Source organism: Plectropomus leopardus, chromosome 6 (assembly GCF_026936395.1).
Source record: "Plectropomus leopardus strain MGB_pleo_1.0 chromosome 6, ASM2693639v1, whole genome shotgun sequence".
NCBI lineage: Eukaryota > Metazoa > Chordata > Actinopteri > Perciformes > Serranidae > Plectropomus > Plectropomus leopardus.
Window position 1 is genome coordinate 36,308,589 of NC_142181.1, and position 24,349 is coordinate 36,332,937.

General features: G+C 38.3%; 1 protein-coding gene across 7 annotated transcripts in view; it reads right to left on the minus strand.

Annotated features, from left to right (window-relative positions):
- Positions 1-2,833: 2,833 nt before the first annotated feature.
- Positions 2,834-24,349, minus strand: part of nlrx1 (NLR family member X1) — a 45,652-nt gene continuing 24,136 nt past the window's right edge. For all 7 annotated transcript variants that reach the window (XM_088079362.1, XM_088079359.1, XM_042486287.2 and 4 more), the window contains exons 5-12: positions 23,996-24,227; positions 22,119-23,280; positions 21,299-21,482; positions 16,145-16,240; positions 11,287-11,373; positions 9,877-10,128; positions 7,528-7,732; positions 2,834-6,335 (exon numbers count right to left, since the gene is read on the minus strand). In XM_088079362.1, coding sequence (XP_087935488.1) covers positions 6,186-6,335; positions 7,528-7,732; positions 9,877-10,128; positions 11,287-11,373; positions 16,145-16,240; positions 21,299-21,482; positions 22,119-23,280; positions 23,996-24,227 — 2,368 coding nt within the window. In that variant the 3' untranslated portion in view covers positions 2,834-6,185. The remainder of the gene's footprint in view (positions 6,336-7,527; positions 7,733-9,876; positions 10,129-11,286; positions 11,374-16,144; positions 16,241-21,298; positions 21,483-22,118; positions 23,281-23,995; positions 24,228-24,349) is intronic.

Consider the following 24,349-nt stretch of genomic DNA (forward strand, 5'->3'; position numbering starts at 1 on the left):
GGCTGTAAGAAGCAAAATAACATCTGCAGAAGTGGAACTGACATTGGTCTACTGTTGAATAAACTCAAACAAAGTAAACATGATTTCAGGGACATGTATCTAGGTATTAAAAGTAAAAGTGCACATGCACCAACGTTTAAATAAATTTAAGAAATCTTAATAATTTAAGTAATTAGAAGAAAAAGCATCAAGTCCTCATACACACAGTTTATAAGAAAAGCTAAAAACATGATTTTTTTGCATGAAGATTGACTTTCAACTGACTTTTTGGTTTGTACGCAAAAATCCTAATTTGTAAACAATAGTAGTGGAGTAAAAAGTACAATATTTCCCTCTGAAGTGTAGTGGAGTAGAAGTGGAAAGTGGCATGAGATTAAAATTCTTAATTAACAGAAAAGTAACCTCAAATATGTACTTAAGTACAGTACTTGAGTAAAGATGCTAAAATCATCCAATCATTATAGTTACTCTAAAACCTCATCTAAATTTGATCAAATGGTATTCATGCATTTTTTAAAGCATTCCTAAAATGTAAAACTTATTCTTCCTAGTGCTGGGCAACAATTTGTTGGCTCAACCACTTCTGAAATTTCCTCTTACCTATGTGAAGGGCAAAAATAAGAAAACATTGGTGAATCCCAAAAATCTGTGGGTTCCAATAAAAGAACAACAATCCTGGATATGAGTAAAAAATAAGAGAAAATTCTGTAGTTTATAGTTTCTTGCATGAGGCCCATTGTCTTTACAGTAAATGAGTGTCAGACTTCAGTCTTTTAAATGCATTTTAAAAGTATTGTAGTATATGGTAGGCATTACTCACTTATGACACAGCGTAGGTTCTTATAAATGCATGAAAATGATTACACTTAACACCAACAATGAAACATTATTAGCATAGGTCATTATAAATGCATCACTTTTTAGTTGTGCAAAACAGGTTGCCAGTTAGGGTATTCCCTATACCTTTAGCTTTTCAGATACAATCACTTGATGGCTGGAGATAAAGAGGCATGCGATCACAATGCGTAAAGATGTGTAGACTGTCTCCCTCCCTGCCACATATGGCACTGTGCCAGCTTTCCTGGCACATGCGGGCACACACACACACACACACACACAAACACACACACACAAACACACACACACACACATATACATATATACATAGATGCTGCCTTTGCTGCGGTAAACAAGGTCATTATGTATTTGAAAGTTTCTTTTAAGTTATGTTTTTCATCGACTGTAATTATTCCCTTTTTATGTCTGTTTTTGTATAATAATTTCTCTATTCCTTTTTTATGTTTGAAATAAATAAATCAAATCACACACACACACACAACTAGATATATAGATATTAGTTGGTGTTGTACATGTGAAAATAAATGACTCAGGGATGCATGTTTATCCAACAACATTGATAGAAATCAACATTAGATTTAATTCATTCAAATGTATGTAATAGTTTTTGCTCATGATGATGGAGATGATGTAAAATTTGAATTCTTTTTTGAATACAGGACTTTTACTTGTTTTTAGATTGTGGTATTGGTACTTTTACACAAGTAAATAAATTGAGTACCTCTTCCAATACTGGTACTGTATTTAGGCTACACTAGAATGCACTGGTGTGTTTCATTTCTACAGAGACATGCAGTAGCAGACATTTTGTGTAGGGTACGAAAACTTGCCAAGTGTACTGTTCTTTAAATATCTTAGGCCCATATTCAAAATGAGTTCCGCTCTAAAGAGTCCCAGAGTCAAATACCTTAACTTTTTCATCTTTGGTTCCAAGATCATGTATCCCGATGACTTTGATCCCTTGACTTGTTACCTCGTGCCAACATCAGGTCGACTTTATTGATTCAGACGGAATCATCTAAACTGGATGTGTTGCCATCACAGTTAGATCGGACATTGATAAACTGTACTTATTTTTTGATCTCCTGACTTTTGACGTAACATTTTAATTTATCTAAGGCCTTGGTTGATGACAAAATTATTGCAAAACTAATGTCATTTTAAGACAGTTAACTAAACTTCTCATTTATCATATATATATATATATATATATATATACACATATATATATATATATATATATATATATATATATATATATATATATATATATGTATATATATATATATATATATATATATATATATATATATATATATATATATATATATATATATATATATATATATATATATATATATATATATATATATATACATATATATATATATATATATACATATATATATATATATATATATATATATATATATATATATATATATATATATATATATATATATATATATATATATATATATATATATATATATATATATATATATATATATATATATATATATATATATATATATATATATATATATATATATATATATATATATATATATATATATATATATATATATATAACTAATGAAACACAGTTGTAACAGGTTTAAATTACTCTACCAATATTACTGCACTGGTCAATCATTGAAGCAGTTCTTTTCATGGACAGCACTAACCATGCATTACATCATTTTTAGAAGTGGACTTTCTGATATGAAATTAAAGCAATAAGACAGCATTGCACCATGATCCATTTCAAATGTACATGATCATGATACAACCATCTATTCAAATTACCTCAAACAAAAATACGTAATTTGAGTGAGTAACCTTCTGAAAAGTTTTGATACTAAAGCAAATAAAATACTATAAAAATTGCAATTTTTAAAAAAATTCTAGCATGGACTCTGATCAAAGAATTAGCAGACAAGACTCAGAAACTAACTGGACATGAGATGCCAGGTTTTGGTACTAAGGACACAATTCATTTAATACCAAAAAAAGTATAGAGGTTAAACACTACATTACTACAACCAACACACATTAACAGGGTCAAACAAACTACAGCACGACTCTTGGTGTTGAAATAAGGCAGCCAAAAATATGAGAGAAAGACAAATCTGTTGGCAGCAGAGTAGAACAATAAAAACAAATTGCCAACTGCAATCATAGTATAAAATACAATCAATCTGCTGAAATCAGTTAGTCCAAGGAAAAACATGAATGTACACTTAGCTAGCTTCACAGGTACATTTCACATGTGAATTCATCTGGCTTTGCATAGGTGTAGCTGCATTAGTCTTAGTAAAATAAAATATTGGCTTAAAATTGGGACGATATCGGGGGGCACTTTTTCCTTCCTGATGCTATTATAGATAAACTCAAATAAATTAAAAGTGACCTAATGATTGCATATGTATAGTGACAAATAAGCTCTAATTTAACACAGATTGCTGTGGTGGTAAAAATGAAGTCAGCATCCTGCTGAGACTTAATGACTACAGCTGATAGTGGAATAGAAGGCTTTTACCGTGACAGGTCTGGCTGCCCATTTAGGGTCCCGAAAACCAGTCGTAACATTTATAGGGAGCCATTTATTCCATATGCCATTCGGGCGATGGAAACAGGATAATTGTATTGGGGGAACTACTATTTTGTAAGATGTGCTCTCTTTTATTATTTATTTATATCTATATTAATTATTGCTACGACTGCCTCTTTGCACTATTGCCTCTTGTATATTGTACATTTGTGTGTTTTTAATGTTGTATTGTTTTACGTGTTGTATGTATCTTTGAGCAAAGCCGAAGACAAATTTCCGCTGAGGTGGACAATAAAGTCTCTCTATCTCTATCAAATTCAGATTTTTCATAATAAAATGAACTTTATTGGCATGAATGTTTGTTACATTGTTGCCAAAGCAAAATAACAGATTATTAAATTATTGCCTACATTACAGAAATATATTTTAGACACATATTATATACATTATGTTTTAGTTACATAGAAACATTTAGAGTAGAGTTTTTTTCTCTTGGTTTATGACAATATTCCACATATTTTACAGCTAAAACTGCACACTGACTATCTATATCTCTCTAAAGCTAAATTTATTTTCTTTGCACTCAGTTTTTTTGCATTTTGGCTATTTTTTTTTCTGATTTTGCAAGTATTATTTTTTCTCTCTTCAGTTATTTCTTATTGCCAGGCCTGCACTGTACATTTTAAGGCATAGGATTGACATTGACACCAGTAAATAAATATATCTGGACTGCATAACTTTGCTTTCATCTCCGTTTTTGAACCTCAGCCTCTTGACCAAACTTACAATTTCACTTGCCAAAAGTGATGTCAAGATCTGACTTGAATGCTGATGTTGGGAGTAGAGCACCTGACATTGACACTGACAGCTGAGTGGGATGTCAGTGTATCCACCATTAATGTAATTTACTGATATCATTAATCTTAACACTGCTTATCAGAACTTCACATCACAAATCACTGCCTGGGCTTACTGCTTCTGCAGTAGTAAGAGGGGAACATAGGCTCCTATTGCATGATAAATAATAATAATCATAATGCAAAGATTCTAATATGAGACAAATAAGACTTTAAATCAAACATTGTTTGTCTAATTGTTACAAAATTTGCAGGATATGTGACATCATAATAAAAATGAACCACATGGGTGAAATTGTTTCGAAAGTGCTCAATAGAAGATGCCATTAGTTCCAAACAAGTGCATTGACCTTTATCAACATTTGGCCATAAATCAATGACAGTTTGTCCAAAGATCACCAAACTCAGCAATTGACCTATCACTAAGCCCCGCCCTTGAATGCCACAAGCCAATCACATTTTGTGCAGCTACACAATACACTCGGACATCTTGCTCATAGACCTCCACAGAAAAGCATTAGAAATTTTGATTTTCCTGCAGGTTTATATAAATTTATGCAGTTACAAAACAGTCAAACAATGTGCATGGCATAAATGCAACACTGTTACGAGGTATCCTGAGAGACTAGAGAATGTAGTGTATTTTATCCCATTCCCAAACCTCACATAAACAGTGTGTCCTTTGATTAAACTGTATGGCGCGTGAAGAAGATAAACAAGGTTGTCTAGATTTGTTCTAAGGCTAGGGTGGGCCCGCAAGACCGGCCTGCCTATTCTAATAATAATTCTAACAATAAATAAAAACTCAGGGAAAAAAATAGACAGCAATTACTTTTCTGAGATAACACTGACGGCTGTGCATGCCCGAGCCAGGTTCAGGGTCAGTGAACACAACACATGAGGTTAAGTGCCATCGCGCGATAACCTTGGGGATTGACTTGTGATTTGCGTCATGGCGAGTGTCAAGAAAAGGAAGGTGGATGCAGAATGCTGCATTTTCCTGGAGAAATGGACAAACAATTATTTATTTGTCGACGTAAAGGCAAGCCAGTTTGTCTAGTCTGTGGCATTGCGCTGGCAGTGAATAAAAAGGTCAATCTCGAGCATCATTACAGCTCGAAACATGCTAAACTGGACAAGTTGAAAGGACAAATGTGTTTTGATAAAAATAGCATTTTTTGTTGGGGTGCTAAACAATCAGCTTTCACAAGACCACAGACTTACAGAGACAATGTTTAGAGGGCAAGTCTTGTGATTGCTTAAGTGATAGCTAAGTAGCTGAAACCTCATGCAGCAGGAGATTTTGTGAAGGATTGCCTTGTCATCGCCGCAGAACTGCTTGCGCCTGACAAAGTGAAATTATTTCAAAGCGTCAGTTTGTCTCAAAGATTTATGGCAGACAGGATTACTGATATAGCACAAGATACTGAAAAAAATACTTCAGGACACTACAAGAGACTTTGAGTATTTTTCTCTGGCCTGAGATGAGACAACAGACATCACAAATACAGCACAGCTTGCCACTTGGGGGATGGGATTACGGCCGAGTTTGATGCGAAGGAGGAGTTGCAGTTTTTGCAAGCCTAACCATGTGGGGTCACACCCACACAGTAAGACTGAGAAGACTGAGAATCTTCACTAATATATTCCATTATATGTAATTTCAGCTCTCTGCTGACCTTTTGAAATCTCGGAGTTGAGTAAGCGTAAAAGCAAAGTAAGGCATTTCCTTTGAGCTGCTTTGTAAATATCACTGAATGGGGCCACCTCCTTTACAATAACAAAGATGTATCTCATGGACCTCCAGTTTAGACGGGCTGTAAATTGTTTTTTCTGTGTGAAAACGCTCACATTCAAGGCTGAATGTGAGCGTGCTGAAGGTATTCACTGCTCTTTCACCTCTTGATGTTTATTGGTTATTTGCTTAATCCTGTGGATGAAGGTAGGGTGTCCTTCTCCAGCATCTGGAGAGTTTGCTGGACGCCCTTCTCCACCCTGCGGAAGTGCAGCCTCTTCCAAAGACTCTGCTGCTGCTGACGCCCCCACTCCAAATCCCTGAGGAAAACCTGCACAGAGGGAGACTGGGTGACTGACACACGCCAAACAATTATCTGATAATAGAATATTCTATTTCTATTTCTTCTATTATTATTAACAAACTTCTAGAGCTTTCACTGCTTTTAAATAATGATAAAGGAATATTTGCTACTGCTTTAACATTGTATTGACCCATGCAAGTTGAAATGATCAATGCTTATGTAATTTAGGGTGGTTCTCCATCTGTAGTTTGGTTCATTTAGTCCAGACCAGGGATAAGAAATGAAACATTGTGCATTTTTGTTCTGGTCTGCCTCCGGTCTGGTTGTTGTTCAAGCTGACTTTTTACAAACGAATCAAAGTAAATATACATTTTTGCAAAAGACAGGTCACTAGGGCTGTCCTGAGTACCATCATTTTCTGGGTGACTGAGCTTCACCATGACCGGGGGGCGGGGGTGCTTTACGGCTTCACGTAGGACTGATGTGTGTTTGTTTGTTGTGTGTGTTTCTTGGTGGGCAAGCTCATGAAAAACAGTCCTTACTAATTGGAAGTATTATTGATATAATTGCATTGCAAATAGACCTCATGTTATGATTAATAACTAACAATTGGGGACAGTTGTGATTCAGGGCTTATTACTTATTACTTATATACTTATATACTTATTACTGAGAGCGCTGTCACAAACTTTGTAGACTTAATGAACCAAAAAGGCACACAATGTCGATACAAACACTGCAGTTTTAAGAGATTTTAAAAGACCCACGCCGACATGATGTTAGCATGATCACTCAATGCATATGTGGTTATTTACATAATAGCTTAGTCTTAAGATTGTGGACATATTTATTATCAGATGATGGATTTATTACATATCTTTATATATCTTTATATTATATCTTTATATATTTATCACATATCTGGTATCATAAAATCCTGTGGTTGGTGAGTTTGTTTTCACATCACAGGCAAACCTCATGAAAGTTCACTCAAAAGAGGACTGAGACCCAACTCTTCAAAGGTTGTTTGGTCAGTACCGGCGTTCCATTTACAGCATTCTCACAAGCCCGAATGAGCCATACTGACCGGGCAAATGAACCAAACAAAACAGGTTAGGTGTGAAAGCACCCTTAATGTGTAACACTAGGAGTGTTTTGGGCTTTCCTCTTTGTGTCACTCTGAGGTTTTTTTCTCCTTAACCCACATAGTTTTGTGTACCTTAAGCTGTTGCTTGACACGTTCACGGTCCCAGGATGAGGCATTCTCCCGTATGACACGGAGGATGGGGTGCCAGTCCTCTGAGATGTCTGAGCCCTCAGTGACTGAAGCCAGGACCTTGACTCGATGGCCGCTGTGGCTCTTGGGAACACCTCGGACATACAGGGACTGCTTCCCCACATCACTGAGAGGGTTCAAATACAAGCTACAGAAAGACACAAAACACTACATTAGCTTAGAAACTTAGAAATAATGAATGACATGTTCAACAGCTAGCTCAGTATGAAGTCAAGCATGTTTTTAGTGTGTCTTTGCAGTCTTTCCATGCCCTGTTTTACACAAACAAGATCCAAGACAGAGTTTTTCATCAGTATTCTTGTCCAGAGCTCTTGTGTTGCTTTGCCATTGTTAACTCTTTGAGGTGATTTTAAAATGCTTAAAGGGATTCTCTGGGATCATGAAGACTCTCCTCCATGCTACACATAACTATTTTTCCTAAGGTAAATACATAACAAAGAAAAAGAGAGGAGATATGAGGTATCTGTGCTCATTTTCACCTGCTTATCCAAGCAGAAATTCTCCTGCTGGCGACGTAGTTAGAAACCCAGATGTATGTAATGAACCATGCAGACCAATAAAGCATGCTGTTACAGTGCTATAACAGTGTGTTCACATGTCTTTCCATATAAAAGAGCAGATGAAGTTCATTCAGAACACGGTGGCAGACAGTGGAGCATATTACTTGATACCTTTGTGTGAAAGATTGATTTCATTTTTTAAGATTTTGGGCTAAAGACCATTTCTGATCTGTGTCTGTGTTTTGAAGCATGTAGACTTAAGTTGTGTGGTATAGTTGTCTACTTTCTGTTTCAAGGACACAATCAAATATGAGTCAGCAATTAGTTTCTGCACCACATATCTGGAATACACCAAAAAACAAGTGGGCCTGCTAGAACTGTTTACTCTCCTAAATTCAGAATAAATCTTTGCATGTACAACTTCTTTTTTTAAAATCTCTCTAATGTAACTGCACTGAAATGACGGTAACACTTTACAATAAGGGTACATTAATTAGCATTAGTAAATGTTGTAATAACCATTATTATTGTTTTATAGTATTTAATTAGCTAATTTAATTAACATTATTTATTGGAGTAATAACCATCGACTAACAGCTGACTAATGTGTCAAGTGATCACTTCCTAATAGTACTAATTTACATTAAGGTATTTCATGCATTATCTAATAGCTCATTAAAAGTAACAACCACAACAAGGACACACTAATTAACATTAAATTATGTAGTGATAACCATTTACTCACAGTTGACTGATGTGTCAAGTAATCATTTACTAGTGATATTCATGTTAACTAATCTGTTGCTTCACACAGTAGTGAACAGGTAATTGTTATCTCTCCATTATTTGATACCATTAAATATGTCTTTATTATTGTTAATGTCAATAAACCATTAATTACTGTATGAAACAACACATTAAATAACACGAATTCCACTAATAAATTATTACTTGACACATCAGTCAACTATTAGTTAATGATTGTTACTACATCATTTAATATTTATTAATGTGTTCTTGTCATTGTTGTTAATGTAAATAAAGTATTGACTACTCTAGAGAATGTAACCTTAATTAACATTAACAACACTAATAAATGACTAAACACATCAGTCAACTGTGAGTAAACGGTTATCACTGCATAATTTGCTGTTTATTAATGTGTCCTTGTTACATGAACACCATTAGTGAATGATTAGTTGACACAGTAGTTAACTTTAGTCAATGGCTATTACTCCATTAATGAATGTTAATTAATATGTACTTGTTATTGTTATTGCTGTTAATAGACTGTTTATATACTATCAAATAATGCATGAATTAACAACTTAATTAGTTAATGATTACTTGACAAAGTAGTCAATTGTTAATTTCTGGTTATTACGACATTTACTAATGCTAATTAATGTACCTTTATTGTAAAGTGTTAATAAAATGTCTATTTCTTTCCCTTTCTCTACTTTGGGCATCCCTACTATATTTGCGTCTTTCATATTATGTCAAAGTCTCTTTGGAATGACACCAGCATTATAGATGAAGCAATGTATTCCATGTCTGTTTATGGAAATTATTGGATTTGTTGTGATTATGTCTACTTGCTCTGTCGTTCAAAGGTAATAGAATCTCAGCTTTAATTTTCCATAGAAATGCCAAAAGTCTTTTTAAGACAACTGAACAGACTGCAGGACAGTGGCATTTCTGTGTGTTTGTGGCTTTTGAAATGAAACTACATAGAAATGTAAAGCTGTGGATGTAGGGAAGATCTGCTTACTGCACTGTGTGAACACTGGGGTGTTCCCTGCAAGCGTCCACTAGAGTCAGAGCAGCGTTGTCTCCGATGTTGTTATAAGCCACATTGAGCTCCTGGAGTCCTGTGTGTTCCTGAAGCCTCTCAGCCAATTCCAAGGCTCCCTGGTCCCCTAGCCCAGTGTGCATCAGGGACAGGTGTTTCAGAGACTGGTTCTTAGGAAAAGCCTCCAGCAGGGTGCAGGCTCCAGACTCCAGCAGAGGGTTGTCACACAGTCTGTGGAACACATTGCAATAATGAAACAGTGTTGGTTTTCTTGTCAGAATGCACTACAGTGACCCTGAATGCCTGATGGCACAAAAAAAGAATGTGGCGGTGTTGGATTGATGGCCTCTGACACAACAGACTTGTATAAAAAACATAAATCAGCACTATGTTGTGGATTACTACAATTCATGTTACCACATCTTATGGTATCTTTAGATAGTTAACATTTTCCAGCATCTGTGCATATAGTGTATTTCTTAACATCTTTGTGAGCAAATTAGACCACTTCAGTTTCCCTGTGTTTATGTTATTCAACAACTGTGTTAGGGAAGCACCATCGAGCCTATTTGCCCCAACCATACACAAGACATAAATCAATTATCTATTTTTGCCACTTTTAACAAATGCAGTTTCATTCTTTTTCAAGGCCCTCAAAAATGTAAAGGCAAAAGGAAAAAAAAAACATATGTAAACATGTAGTTTTAATACCGCCTCTGCCAACGCATGTGGTTGGTGCTTGGGCCCTATTCATAATACACATAGCTGTACAGTGAAAATGATCAGATGTGATAACCCACATTGTTGTCATTATTGGAATTGTGGAAACGTATCCAATAGCCAATAAAATAAAATTAACTGAAAAATGTGCTACTTTGGCTCAGATGAAGCTGCCTGTCTGTGGTCATCACTCTCACAGGAATGTGGTGGAGGGCATTTTCATACAGCTCACCTTTTCACATTTTACTAAGATTCAAAGTTACACAAAAGACTTCCTCTGATGAAACTTTTCAGGCTGCTACACAGAACCAGTTAGTCAAATTAGGCCCAGGGTATCAGCTTTTCTATTTCTAGCTCAGAGGAGTTTCTCCTCTTGGCTCTATTACTCCTTTGTGTCGTAAACTCTCTGAGCGAGGCCTCTAAACCCAGAATATATGGGAGCATGATATTTAAATGACGACTGCATTTCACAAATAACATGCAAAGCCTATTATCAGATGATTGCTGTGCTGAGATCTGCGCTGGTTTGTATGTTAGATTGATAAATGAGGGCCACTGTGTATAATTCATTCATAATTCATTGAAGTATTTCAAATTAAAAGGCAGTAGAGTAGAGAGGACTTCTTTGGCAAAAAAAAAATAAAGACATGAATAAAAGTGTAGTCTTACTGTAGAGATCTAATAGAGCTCTTGGGGTCTAGGAGCAGATCTCTCAGGAGGATGCAAGACTCAGGACCCAGGCTGTTAAACTGCAGGCTGAGGACAACAAAGACAGGTAGACACAACAATCACAACAAACACAGCACACACATGCTAAACGAGCATGGGAGTCAATAACAATGCAGCAGTGGTAAGGGCTGTGTTTAACACTGAGAGCCCATATATCAATCTCTCTCTCTGACTCTCTCTTACCATTTGCAATGTCACATGACAAAAACTGCTCAAGAACTGACCCAGGAACATGAAGAGCTCAAGGTATCAACCGGGTCTCTTAGTTCCCCAGATCCCAGTCTGATCAAGCATCTGTGGGAAGTGGTGTTGCTACACCTGATAACCCCCAGGACTCAAAAGCTGATGCCTTGAGCTCTTTGTCACATCCCTGTGCTGTGTCCACAGTGTTGCATGGCACATTGTCCTGTCTGGGGGGCCTCTTGTTCTGTAACAGTGTGGGTGTTGCGTGTTAAGTGGCATCCACATGAATGCTAGGACCCAAGTTTCCCAGCAGAACATGCATTGTAATGAGACGATCAGCCTTATTGACTTCCCCTGTCAGTGGTTTTCATGTTTTAGCCGGTCAGTGTATACACGCATATGTTCAGCGGTGGACAAAATACACAACACTATTAGTTAAGTCATAGTATAGATACTCCTAGTCAAATATTACTCCAATGAAAATGAAAGTACTGGAAAACTTGCTTTAAAAATTCTTAAGTATTAAAAAAGAAATCTCTTGCTTTTAGAACCTGCAGAATTAAAAGTGTGTTGAATATGCTGCAAAATATGGAGAAATGCTAAAAGGAACACAAATTGATGAAAGGACCACCACTGTCATTTTCATTTGAGAATCTGACCACTCAAATAGTAAATGGTAAATGGACTGTACTTGTATACAGCGCTTCAACACAACAGCGTCACATTCACCTATTCACACACACATTCACACACCGGTGGCCGAAGCTACCATTTAAAATGCCACCAGCTTCTCAGTTTTAAATGCACTCACACACCGCTGGCACAGCCATTGGGAGAAATTTGGAGTTCAGTATCTTGCCCAAGGATACTTCAACATGTTGAGTTGAGATCGAGCAATCTGCTATTTGTCCTGAGCCACAGTGACCCCAGGAAATGATAATAGAGGTGAATCCACAGCTCTCTAAAACAGATTCAACAAAAACGAAAACGGACAACCTTCACAAGGGCAGGACGCAGGCCTGTTGCATTGGACTGACTTTGTTTTAGCTATGCAATAAACGAAAAACTAATCTTATTAATTTGACACTGAGTGTATTTTTAACTTTGAAGTGCTGAGCTGATGCTGTCTCCGCTGTTGTGAAAAGTTTTAGTGAGTACTATCAGATCTTCCCACCAGGAGAACTCCTAGTTGAGTTTAACTTTACTGAAAAGGGTGAAAAAAAGGCCAACTGGTGCATGAGACAATTTCTCTGTATTTCAAAATTAAACAACCAAGCACAGTGGCTTGGAATTGATGCCTGCAGGGTACGGCTGTCACTTTTAATTTGAAGTTCTACTGTTTATTGGAACACAGTTTACTTTAAAACTTCAATGACCTGTTCATATTCAAAATTCATAGTCAATAGGTGCAACTGACTGGCTATTTATAGTTTATAAGCCAACACATTGATTATAGTAGTTTGCCTTATTATCCAGGAGAGGGCGCACTTAAATTTTACCATCAAATTGACCTGATGACTGCCTGATCAGTTATCTCAGCTTAAACTATTTAATTGTTTTTTTTTCAGTGAAAATGGAGGACACTGGCGAGCAAAGCTGTCCTGAACAAATATTAGCATCAATGAAGTATCTGATAAGCAGTAAATTTTGGTATTTAGGGTTCTACACCTTATATGGCAAAGTAAATAACAAAGTGGCAGCTGTGTATTGACTTTGTACAAAGCAGATACAGACTTGCCTGCTAAAGTTAACTCGCCACTCAAGATGAGTGGAGTGTAAAACCTATTCTGCCTGCCTACTATTCACACACTAAGCTTCAGTAGGCCCCTTGCCAGAAGCTTCTTAAACTTCCATCACAGCTAAGACAGCAGAAATTATATGCAGCCCATTGGTATCGTTTCCAGAGGGGCGTCTCAGGATCTTATAAAGAGACTGGAGCCACAATACAAGATTCCAAGTCGCACCATAATGTTAAAATGCACCATGCAATTTTATGACCCCACACAGGGAGAGACTATTCTAAAAGTTTAGACATTTGCTTTTACCACAGACGGATAGACATCGCTGGCCACACGTCTATGAGACAGTCGCAGCTCACTACAGACTCACAGGAGCCTGAAAATCTTGATTTTGGGGAAAAGTGACAGCTCTAGTGGAAGCAGCTCTTTGAGCAGGACTGACAGCAGCTTCACGGGTGCTGGTGACAAAACATTTTTTGAACTTTTACTTAAGGTCCAGGTTGAACAGACGTTTTTTTATTTGTTAGTTTTTTTCAATTGTAAATTTTGGTGCATTCCTGTCATGATTTTTATTCCTGGCAAAGGCAACAATTTATGTATTAAAAGTATACAATAAGAATTTTCCAGAAAAATTCAAAAAGTATGCTCCAAGTGATGAAGGAGTCGAACTACAAGAGAAGCAGAGATGGATAGCCGCAGGATTTGATCATTACCACTCTCACTGACACTCATTATTTGTTCTATTACAATACTCTTATTCTTTGTTTTTACGACTTAATTTTGCTTTGAAAGATAGTTTTTTATTTAAAAAAGAATAAATTCATATCCTCAACTCAACTCAATCATAACAAATCTAAAATATCAATAATCATATTTCCGACATCACAATACTGAGTGGAGTTTAGAAAGAATGAAGAACACTGAGATCAGTATCAGTCCTTCCTGCCTCTTGTACTCTGCTGCTGACAGGATTCACTGGCTGCAGGTACTGATGGAAGAGGAAGGGGGGCAGTTTGTCTCAGTCAGCAGCTAGTTCAAAAAAATGTCCAGATTTTAAGATAAACAGCTAGACTGCATACAGAAAGCTTTAATTTTAGCTTGTTTGTTACAATTCACTATTAGCCAGCTAGCACGCTGTGCTTATGTGAAACAAACCACAGTGGATGAAAGACTGCAGACAGAGCAAATCAAAATATCTTTTCTGCATGTTTTTACTCACTAAGGTTTGATTACACTTACATTAAGGAGCTCAGCCCTGGTGCTTAATCCATATGTGCTAGAGATGTGCTACTAAACATTTCTGCACTTTCTTACATACTACATGGAGTGAGTAGTGGGGTAATATAGGATGGTTGTGTAGTGGAAACATTATTCGATAGGGGTTACGGTCTATGGAATAATGCCTCCGCTGAAATCTTAAATAAAGATGTATATAAAAATATGCTTCTCATATTCTTACGGTACACTTACCGCTGTTTGTAATCATTTTTTCAAGAGTAACTAGACTCTGCTATTGATTTGGGCTAAAGTAACTTTTTTTTTTTGTTTTGTTTTGTTTTTTACAAGACAGCTTAAATTGACATGGACAGAGGAGAGGCTGCAGTGTGATAATAAATCAAACCAAAATGTTAAAAAGTGTTGATAAAAGAACCAGTTAAGTTGGAGCAAATCAATTCTGCCATCTTTGATAATGTTTTGTTTATGTATTCCTTTAAAAGGTCCAGTGTGTCAGATGTAGACTGATTTAGTGGCCTCTAGTGGTGAGGATTTCACATTGCAACCAGCTGGAACTTCTGGTAAAAGTTCCTTCAGTGTTGATTGTTCAGGAGGTATTTACCAGAAGTCAAATTATCTGCAGGGGTCTCTTCCTCTCTAAAACAAACGTACAATGTGATTTGAATTGGTGAAAACACTCTCACGCTCATTATGGTGACCAGTGCAAGAATGCAATCATCTCTCTTGAAATCAGTGTCTGGTTTGTCTGTTCTGGGCTACTGTAGAAACATGGCGTTGCAACATGGTGATATCTGCGGCCAAGGACATGCTCCCTATGTAGATATAAACTGCTCATTCTAGGGTAACAAAAACACAATGAATCTTATTTTCTGCTCACTATAAACTGGAGAAAACAGGCCTTTTATATTCAGTTTCTGACAATATATCCTCTAACATCCTACACACTGAACCTTTAAATTCCAAGAAATCGTTTTCATCAATTTACAAAATTCTCTTGATGCCTGTTTTGTTCACTTTTTGTGAATATCTGTTTTGCACTCCCTGCCCATCACTGTCCTATCCCTTAGTTGTGCGCTTCTAGTTTTCAGGCACGTCATGTTCCTTGTGCATCCACCCCCCTCCCACCTCTACTAAAATGTGATCTGCTTCATGTGCTGGATTTCACTGCTTTACAATTCTGTTAGTGAGTCAAAGTCTGTTCATTATCATCTCAAACTAGTAAATGTGAGCCTCACTGACACGTGCTGTCACCTTACAATTGCCATCTTCGCCTAAACTAATTCAATGACCTCCTACAGTCTGCATGTGGAAGTATCTTTGGGCGAAATACTGAACCCCAATTTGCTCCCGATGGCTGTGCCGCATATGACTGCGTAACTGAGCAGAAGGTGGCACCCTGCATGGTGCCATTAAGTGTGTGAATAGGTGAATATGACATGGAGTGTGAAAGCGCTTTGAGGGGTCAGACGACTAGAAAGACATTACACAAATGCAGTTTACTTAATAATGGTTCAAACACTGGTCATTTCTTAGTAGTGCAACATAACCGGCATTCAGCATTATGCAAAAACATATTTTCAGAGATTCTCTCTTGTTATTCACTGCAAACCACAACAGAACAGTTTATGATTTTGTCTCACTTGAGGTTATGTGTGTGTCTGAATGCAGGCCACAGCATCTGAAGCATGTTATGAGTCAGGAGACAGGAGGACAGGTCCAGTTCATCAAGGTGATAACTACAGGAAGACACCAAAACATATTTTAGAAAAAAAAATCAATGAAGAGATTAAACATAATCATTTTTACATTTAATATAGAGATGCCCTGACTGACTCAAATATTGCTGTAATGTCTGCAAAACAAAAATGACAATGCAACCACAAAATGACATGTTTCAGGATTTCCATACATAGACAACTTCGTAAGCGTGTCAATAATTGTTTTACCTTCCCATTGCAGAACAATACAACAGAACCCAGAGGGCTGTATGAGTGTTTCAGCATGTTGAATATAATGCCTGGGCCACACTGTGTGCGTGACCAGCGTGTGACGGATATATCACTAAACTGCTGCAGCTTGTAGTGTTCTCCAAAGCAGACACTTGACACTTTTCTTTCATGTCCTGCAGATGGATAACATTGTTATATTTAGTTGTGCAATGTGATTGGTGTCGTTACCATCGCTGCCATGGAAAAAGTCATTTTAAATTCACACCAATCTGCATTCAACATCTTGGGCCACAGAAGCTTGTTTTTTTTTTTATAAATAATATAATATTTTTGTGTTCACCATCCTAGTTAGCATGTCACCAAATTAACAAAATTAATTAATAACTGAGGCTGATGAGAACACCATTATTTTTTTGTAAGTATTTGGTCAAAAAATAAAGTAATGATGAAAAGTCACCTGCGTTGTTACAAGTCATAGTCAAGAAACAGGAATATGAAACCATCCATCTATTGGCGTATGCTTAGCCTAGGCCAGGTCACGTGGGCAACAGGCTGAGCAGAGCACTCCTGACATCCCTCTCCCCAGCAATGCTCTCCAGCTCCTACTGGGTGTGGAATGAGTTTGGGAGGCTATGGAGAAGGATTTTCATGCAGCCTCAAGGAAGTTCTGTCAAACCATGAGACGGGAAAATACAGCTAGTGTCAGGGTGTGCTCGGCAGAGGAGGAGAACTACTGACCCAGACTGGAGAAATTGTTGAGTGGTGGAAAGAACACTTTAAGGAACTCCTAATCCCGGACTCCACGTCCTCCTCCAATGAGACAGAGTCTGAAGACCCAGGGGAATCCTCATCTATATCCTTGGCAGAGGTCGCTGAGGTAGTCAAAAGGCCCCTCCGTAACAAAGCACCAGGTGTAGATAAAATTTGCTTAGAGATGCTGAGGACAGTGGACTTTTTTAAAAAAGGGGACCAGAGGGTGTGCTCCAGTTATTGAGGTATCACACTGCACAGCCTCACTGGGGAAGTTTACTCCAGGGTGCTGGAGAGGAGGCTCTGACTAATTGTAAAACCTCAGATTCAGGAAGAACAATGTGAATTTCGTCCTTGTCATGGAACAGTGGACCAACTCTTTACCCTGACGAGGCTGTTAGAGGGGTTGTAAGAGTTTGCCCATCCAGTCTACATGTGTTTTACAGACTTGGAGAAAGCCTATAACTATGTCCCTCTTGGAATCCTGTGGGGGGCACTGGGGGAATGCGGGGTACTGGGGTTCGGTGCTGGTGGGTGTTGACTTCTGCCAGGGTTGTCCCTTGCCACCGATCCTGTTTGTGATATTCATGGACAGGATCTTAAGCCGGGGAGAGGAAGGGGTCCAGTTTGAGGACCTCAAAATCAAAATTATCTGTGCTTATTGCAGAAGATGTAGTTATGTTGGCTTCATCACACTGTGGCCTCCAGCATGCACCAGGGTAAATGGCAGCCAAGTTTGAAGTGGTCGAGATGAGTGTCAACGCCTCCAAATCTGAGGCCATGGCTTTTTGCAGGAACATGGTGTATTGACCCCTTTGGGTGGAGAGAGAGTTGTTGCCCCAAGCAAAAGAGTATTAGTATCTCAGGGTCATGTTCACGATAGAGTAGAGTGAAGCGTGAGATGGACAACTGGTTTAGTGTGGCATCTGCAGCGATGCAGGAGTTGTGTCAGACTGTCGGGGTGAAGAGGGAGCTGAGTCTGAAGGCAAAGCTCTCAAACTACCAGTCAATGTTCTAACCCGTCATCTATAGTCATGAGCTCTGGGTAATGACCAAAAGATGACATCGTGGATCCAAGCGGCCTAATAGGGTGGCTGGGTTCAGCCTTGGAGAAAGGGTGAGGAGCTCAGACATCTAGGAGAAACTCGGAGTACAACCGCTGCTCCTTCATGTCAAAGGGGCCAGCTGAGGTAGTTCGGACATTTGATAAGGTAGCCTCTTGGGAGCCAGTTTTAACCAAAGGCTAATTTTTAACTGTTGTCCCTGCGCCAGGTGTTAAGATAGCCACAAAAAGAGAAACACATAAAAGCATGCCAACAATTACAAGCATAAATGAAAACATAAATGTAAAATAAGCCAAATGGTTAGCAGGTTAAAAGCACACAACGTAGAAAACTCTACATGACAGAAAATAAGCCAGCAGACACCATAGGTACAACAAGATATAAGTAATGAGTAGGCAAGTAACAGTTATTTACAACTGCGCAGAAGCAAATAGCAGGCATCGTATAGTCAATAATAAAACAATTTGCCTCATTGCAGCGCAAACATAAAGACAATTATTAGAGCTAACACAGTTTGACAGACAGATGAGAAGAGACAATGAGGCATATGGAAACTATTTAAAATGACACATGATTTCTTATCAGCCATGTTTTAAGATTGTGTAAAAATGAGCAGTATGTGGTACTACACCATATATGTGCCGGAAGCTTGTTCCAGGTCTCAGAAGCTCTCATTCTAAACCCTAATTGGCTGAATGAGCTTTTCCTTCTAATGTCTCCACAGGTTGCAGATCTGGTTAACCTGTCATTAAGACTCTTCTGTCTGGTGGTGTTGGTGCTTAATGGGAGAGGTGCTAAACCATTAAGGATTTTATGTTAGGCAAGTGTTTTTTGTTTTCCCAGCTTAGGAGACGATACTTAGCATACTGCAATGATGAACTTTAAGGGCCTCTTTTTGTATGGATTATATGGGTTTCAGGGTTGTATCACCATGTAATATGAGGGAAAACCACTGCATGAAAACACATTTACCAATTTCAAATGTAAGGTTGTTTTATTTATATCTGAAGTTGTACAAACTGAATTTGACTGCCAAAACCTTCTTAGCTTGCTTTTTGAAAGAAATACATGAATCTAAAAGAAAACCTAGTATTTGTTTGAGACCACTTGGAGCTTTGGTTTGTTTTTTTTTTCACATTTAGATGTAAACATTAATCTGTGAGCCATTTAGTGACATGGGCAATTGTTTCTGTAAGCTTTATAGCAGCCTCTTCAGTGTTTTTTGCCTGTACATAAATTACTGTCATCTGCATACATTTGTATGTCAGCCCCTTCACATGCTGATGGTAAATCATTAATGTACAGGCTGAAGAGGAGAGGCCCCAAAATAGAGCCCTGTGGCACACCAACATTATAATTAAGAGTGGGTAACAATTCACCATTGACCTTTACATGCTGGGTTCTATTTTCAAGGTAGGATTTCAACCAGCATAATGTGTCACAAAAAATAAAATAAGTGTTATTTTTGTGATTCATATAAAATGACTAACAGTGTAAGGGTTTTTCTTAAATCTAGAAACACAGCTTCAACAACTTCTCCCCTATCCAGTTTAGCTTTGATTTTTCTACAAAAAAACAGTTACAATGGAATTATAGGCTCTGAAGCCAAATGCATGGGGTGCAGTGTTAAGGGGCTGCTGTCAAGATGAGCAATTCGTTTTTCTGCCATACATCTCTCAGCCACCTTGGATAAAAATCAGGAATGCTTACTGGCCTGTAATTGTTAACATCGGCAGTATCACTCACCTTAAAAATGGGTGTAACTATAGCCAACTTCCAGGCCCCAGAATTTATCTTCTGATCAAAAGACATGTCAACAATGATGATGATGGGACAAGTGATTCTTAAAACTTCTTAAAGAACTTTCAGTCCACTCCAAACACATCTGAGGCTTTGAGTTTCTTAGAAAGTCTATTTTCTGTTTTCTTGGTCTATTCTATCTTCTGTACTGTACTGTTTCTGAAATAGGTGTTAAGTTAGAGACTGGATGTGTTTCATCCATAGATAATGAGGTAAGAGGCATCATGTTAACATTCTAGATAAAAGATAGGTGGTGCATGTAGGCAGCAGTGGCGGGCCAGAGGGAATGCCAGGACAAAAAACAAAGTAGCCTTTAGCAAAGAGTTGAAACAGAGTTAACTCATGGAGAAACGCACCTGATGTCTTGCTGCTGCAGCCAAACACAAAAGTGTTGATAAGACATGAAGACAACAGTAGTCCATGAGAACAAATAACAGTCTCGTTCTAATCTTAATTATATTGGTGAGTAAAAGAAATAAAGTGTAATAGCAGTTTGTGAGTGGGTCCCTGTGGCACTTATGATAATTAAAAGTATCTATAGATCTATTAAGCCAACACAAACTTATTTACCAATAACAAATACTTAGTTGCTGAGAAGGGAGATTGTGTTTCTGTAGTTGCTCCCCACCCTTAATTTCCCCACACAAATGGGTAATTTAAGTTACACATCCACACCACCTCATAACCCTGCAGATAATGATGGCGGCAACGCCTGATTTGGTATGAATGCAACCTGAGTCAGTAAGGCTCGTACAGTAACACTCAGACTCACTTCAAGCCAGAATGTATCAGACATATCTTTCACTCCCACAACACATGCACTCTCATTTTAATCTATGTACCCATTTGCACTGGTGGCATGAAGGCCAACATCTCAGCTGTGTCTCAAGGGATATCTCCAGTCTGAAGTGTTTAGTTAAACTTCAACTCTTTGTTCTGGACAATAGAAGTACAAACACAAAGTTAATATTATCTATTTACATTTCCCTATCCAGGTGGAGCACTGTGTGCTGTGTCTGAAGAGAGGCAGAGAGCAGCACACCCTGCTCAGGTTTGTACAACCTTTACTTCTGGCCAGCAGCTGGGAACCAAGACAAGGACACTTCTCGTCTCGAGTTGAAGCTACAGCGCCAGTTCAGAGAGATCTTCTTTTTGGTCCACTTTGTAAATAAAAAGTACTTTAAAAGATAAGCGTAACATACCTTGAAACAAAAACAAAAAACAGATTTACCTTGCAGGGGTGCATGAGAGCACAGAACTCAGTATGAAGCATTTGAGTGACGTCATACGAATGTTGGTAAGACGGATGGTTCTGATTGAGGCCAGAACCTCTGCAGTCAGTCTGGGGTTCTGAAACTCATACAGAAGGACCAGTAGATCCATCAGCTCCTCTGGTGGCTGTGGCTTGCTGAGCTCTAACATTAAATGAGATTTAAAAAACTCATTATTCAAATAGCCTCCTGTCTAAAATGAAAATAATATAAGACTACATGATGGGCACAAAAATGCACCGAAGTCCTTCTCTCAGACAAAATACTAGTATTCCTGGTGTGAAACTTTGGGGCACATTTTCACCCTAGATTTTTTTTAGATTTGGTTTTTCTCACCTCTAAATTTCCAAAATGGTGCTTTCTTGTAAAATCACGTGGTAAAAAGTAACTCATTACATTGACACTCTTTTGGTGAACTCATCCTTTCTGCAGTAGGGATTGAAAAGACTCGATTGAGCTACCATGTTAGTTTTACACCAATGAGAATACACAAAGCTATATCTGAAATGATACAGTATCTGTCCAGTTTATGTTTACCAGAAAGGTATCAATACTCCAGAATTCAATTTAACCACTAAGCCTGAATGGACTGAAACAGGTATTCACGCACTTTTTCAAACTTTGTTAACTTGACTGTAACAGACTCAACAGTACAATCATTAATATAAAATCAAAGCAAGCAGATAAATAAGACAATATTTTGAGATAAAGCAATTTAAACATTCAAACAGAGTATAGGCAGAACTGTATAGGCAAAACTGAAAAGAACATAAAAATTACCTCTGACAAGGTACTTCCGAAGTGCATTTGTGATCTGGGCTACGGTGGTGCTCTGAATGCTGCAGCCAAGTTGCTGGAGAAGGACACGATTACCATAATGCAACAGTCCACCCATGAAAATGGGATAGAGCTCAAAGGGCTGGCCCTCACTATACTGCTGTGGCTGCGGACCATGAACTCCCAGAAGGCTTTGCTCCACCTGATCCAGGACATCCTCATTGTAGCTATCCTCGGTGCGGAACATCTCAGCTGCCATGGTTCTGGCTATGCTGCCTTTGTTGTGACTGCTGATTTTTTCATAGAGCTTCGGAAAAAGCTTAAGGAGGTTGAACACAGCAAATATTCTGAGTGGGATGAACTTAGAAAAGATGTTGACGATGGCACTGACATCTTCACTTGCTTGGCCAATGGCCACAGACACCTGCCTGGTCAGCTTCTCCAGAGCCGATTTGTTCTCTCCCAGAACCACGTAGAGAGCTGCCAGATACTCCTGCATTTCTGGAACAGCAAATACATACCGCCTCTCATCATTCTCACTGGGTTGTTCTGGAAAATGCTTACCACTTTGAACACAGGGAGCCAAGAAGAAGTCTAGCACATCAGTGCGGAACACAGCCAGCTGACGTAGCTCCTCGTCTGTCTTGGTCTTCCCTCCTATCCACTGCTCCAACTCCTTTTCTGAGAACGACGTGCGTTTGTATGTCACACCATCAAACGCAAGTTTCCCAACTGTACGGACTACATACAGCATCAGAGAATTGTGGTGTTCCTGAATGGGCACATCTGTCCTTGTCCCTTTGCCCAGCACCTCACCTCCAAAGTTGAGCCTGAGGAAACTGGTGTATATGCCAGTCAGTGTGCGGATGGGTGCCTTAGCGTCAGTGAAATGGAGGAAGTGTAAGGTAGCACATGTGAGCCAGCAGTAGGAGGGGAGGAAGCAAGCAGTAGCCAACTGGCTTTCTCTCTGAAGGTTGAGGTAAAGCAGCTCTATCAGAGCCTGGGCCTCATGGTTAGTCTCCCCACTCTGCTGCAGTAGGCGGCTGGTGAAGTAGGCCCGCTGGCGGTCTGGGTCATTGAAGCCACAAATCTGTGCACAGCGACTCACATACTTCTGAGGGATACGATCCAGAGCAGACAGCCTGGTGGTTACCAAGATGCTGGCCTGGGAAACACACAGCAGCCAAGATCCATAACCTCAAATCACACATTGTGAATTCAACACACTTCACAAATAACTAAAGTCTCAAAAAATATGTTTTTAACTACTCTTGCAAATTCCTAGGCTTGTTACACCTCAGTTACTTTATTGTTTTTTCTTGGCAGGAACAGTGTATCTATCTTATGAACAGAGTCCGGTCCCTAATAAAGGTAAGGCAATGTAAAGAGATGGGGAAATATGACCCATACTATAACGACTCACCTGATAAATTGTTCAAACGGATAGAATTTCCTTCAGGATAAATAGAGTATCTAAGTATCTATCTAAGTAACTACTCTGCCAATGTCAATGAAAGTCAGTACTTCCTGCAGTTCTTTCACATAAAAAGCCTAACAGTAAAAGTAAGGATAATTTCCTTCAAGCTGCTATGAATTAGAGTATTGATCATAGGTGCTTACGTTTGGTACCAAAAAATGTGTCTAAATCACTGTATAATCAACTAGAATTGTCATAATTAGCATAAATATTCTTGAGTTATGGCCAAAAACATCTTTTGTGATGTCACACTGACCTTTCACCACCAAAATCTAATCAGCTTATCCTCGAGTCCAACTGGATGTTTGAACCACATTTTAAAGTAGATAGGATAGGATAAATGATAGCCTAAGACAGATTTAGAGGAGACATAACAGAAAAATGATGTTGGACTGTCTCTTACCTCAGGCAGAAGGTATTTTCTTAGCAAGTTGACCACCACTACACCTGGAGGCAGCGCCTCATTAGGATCACTGCAAAGCTCTGTGGCTCCAATTCGGAAGTCCAGTTTCATCTTCTCTATTCCATTGAAGAGGAAGAGCACATCCTTGGCCTGGTTTCCCTCCCCACTCAGCAGAGGGTGTTTTTTAAGGTGGAGGTACTTCCTGCTCACCAGGTCCCTTAAAGAAGCTGACCTATGAGGGAAAGGATGTATTACTTTGTGCATCTTATTAATATTATTCTGTACTGACAGCAACGCGATAGGGCAGTCACTGTATAACTGACCATACCTGTGTTCAGTTTATGGAATTTAAGT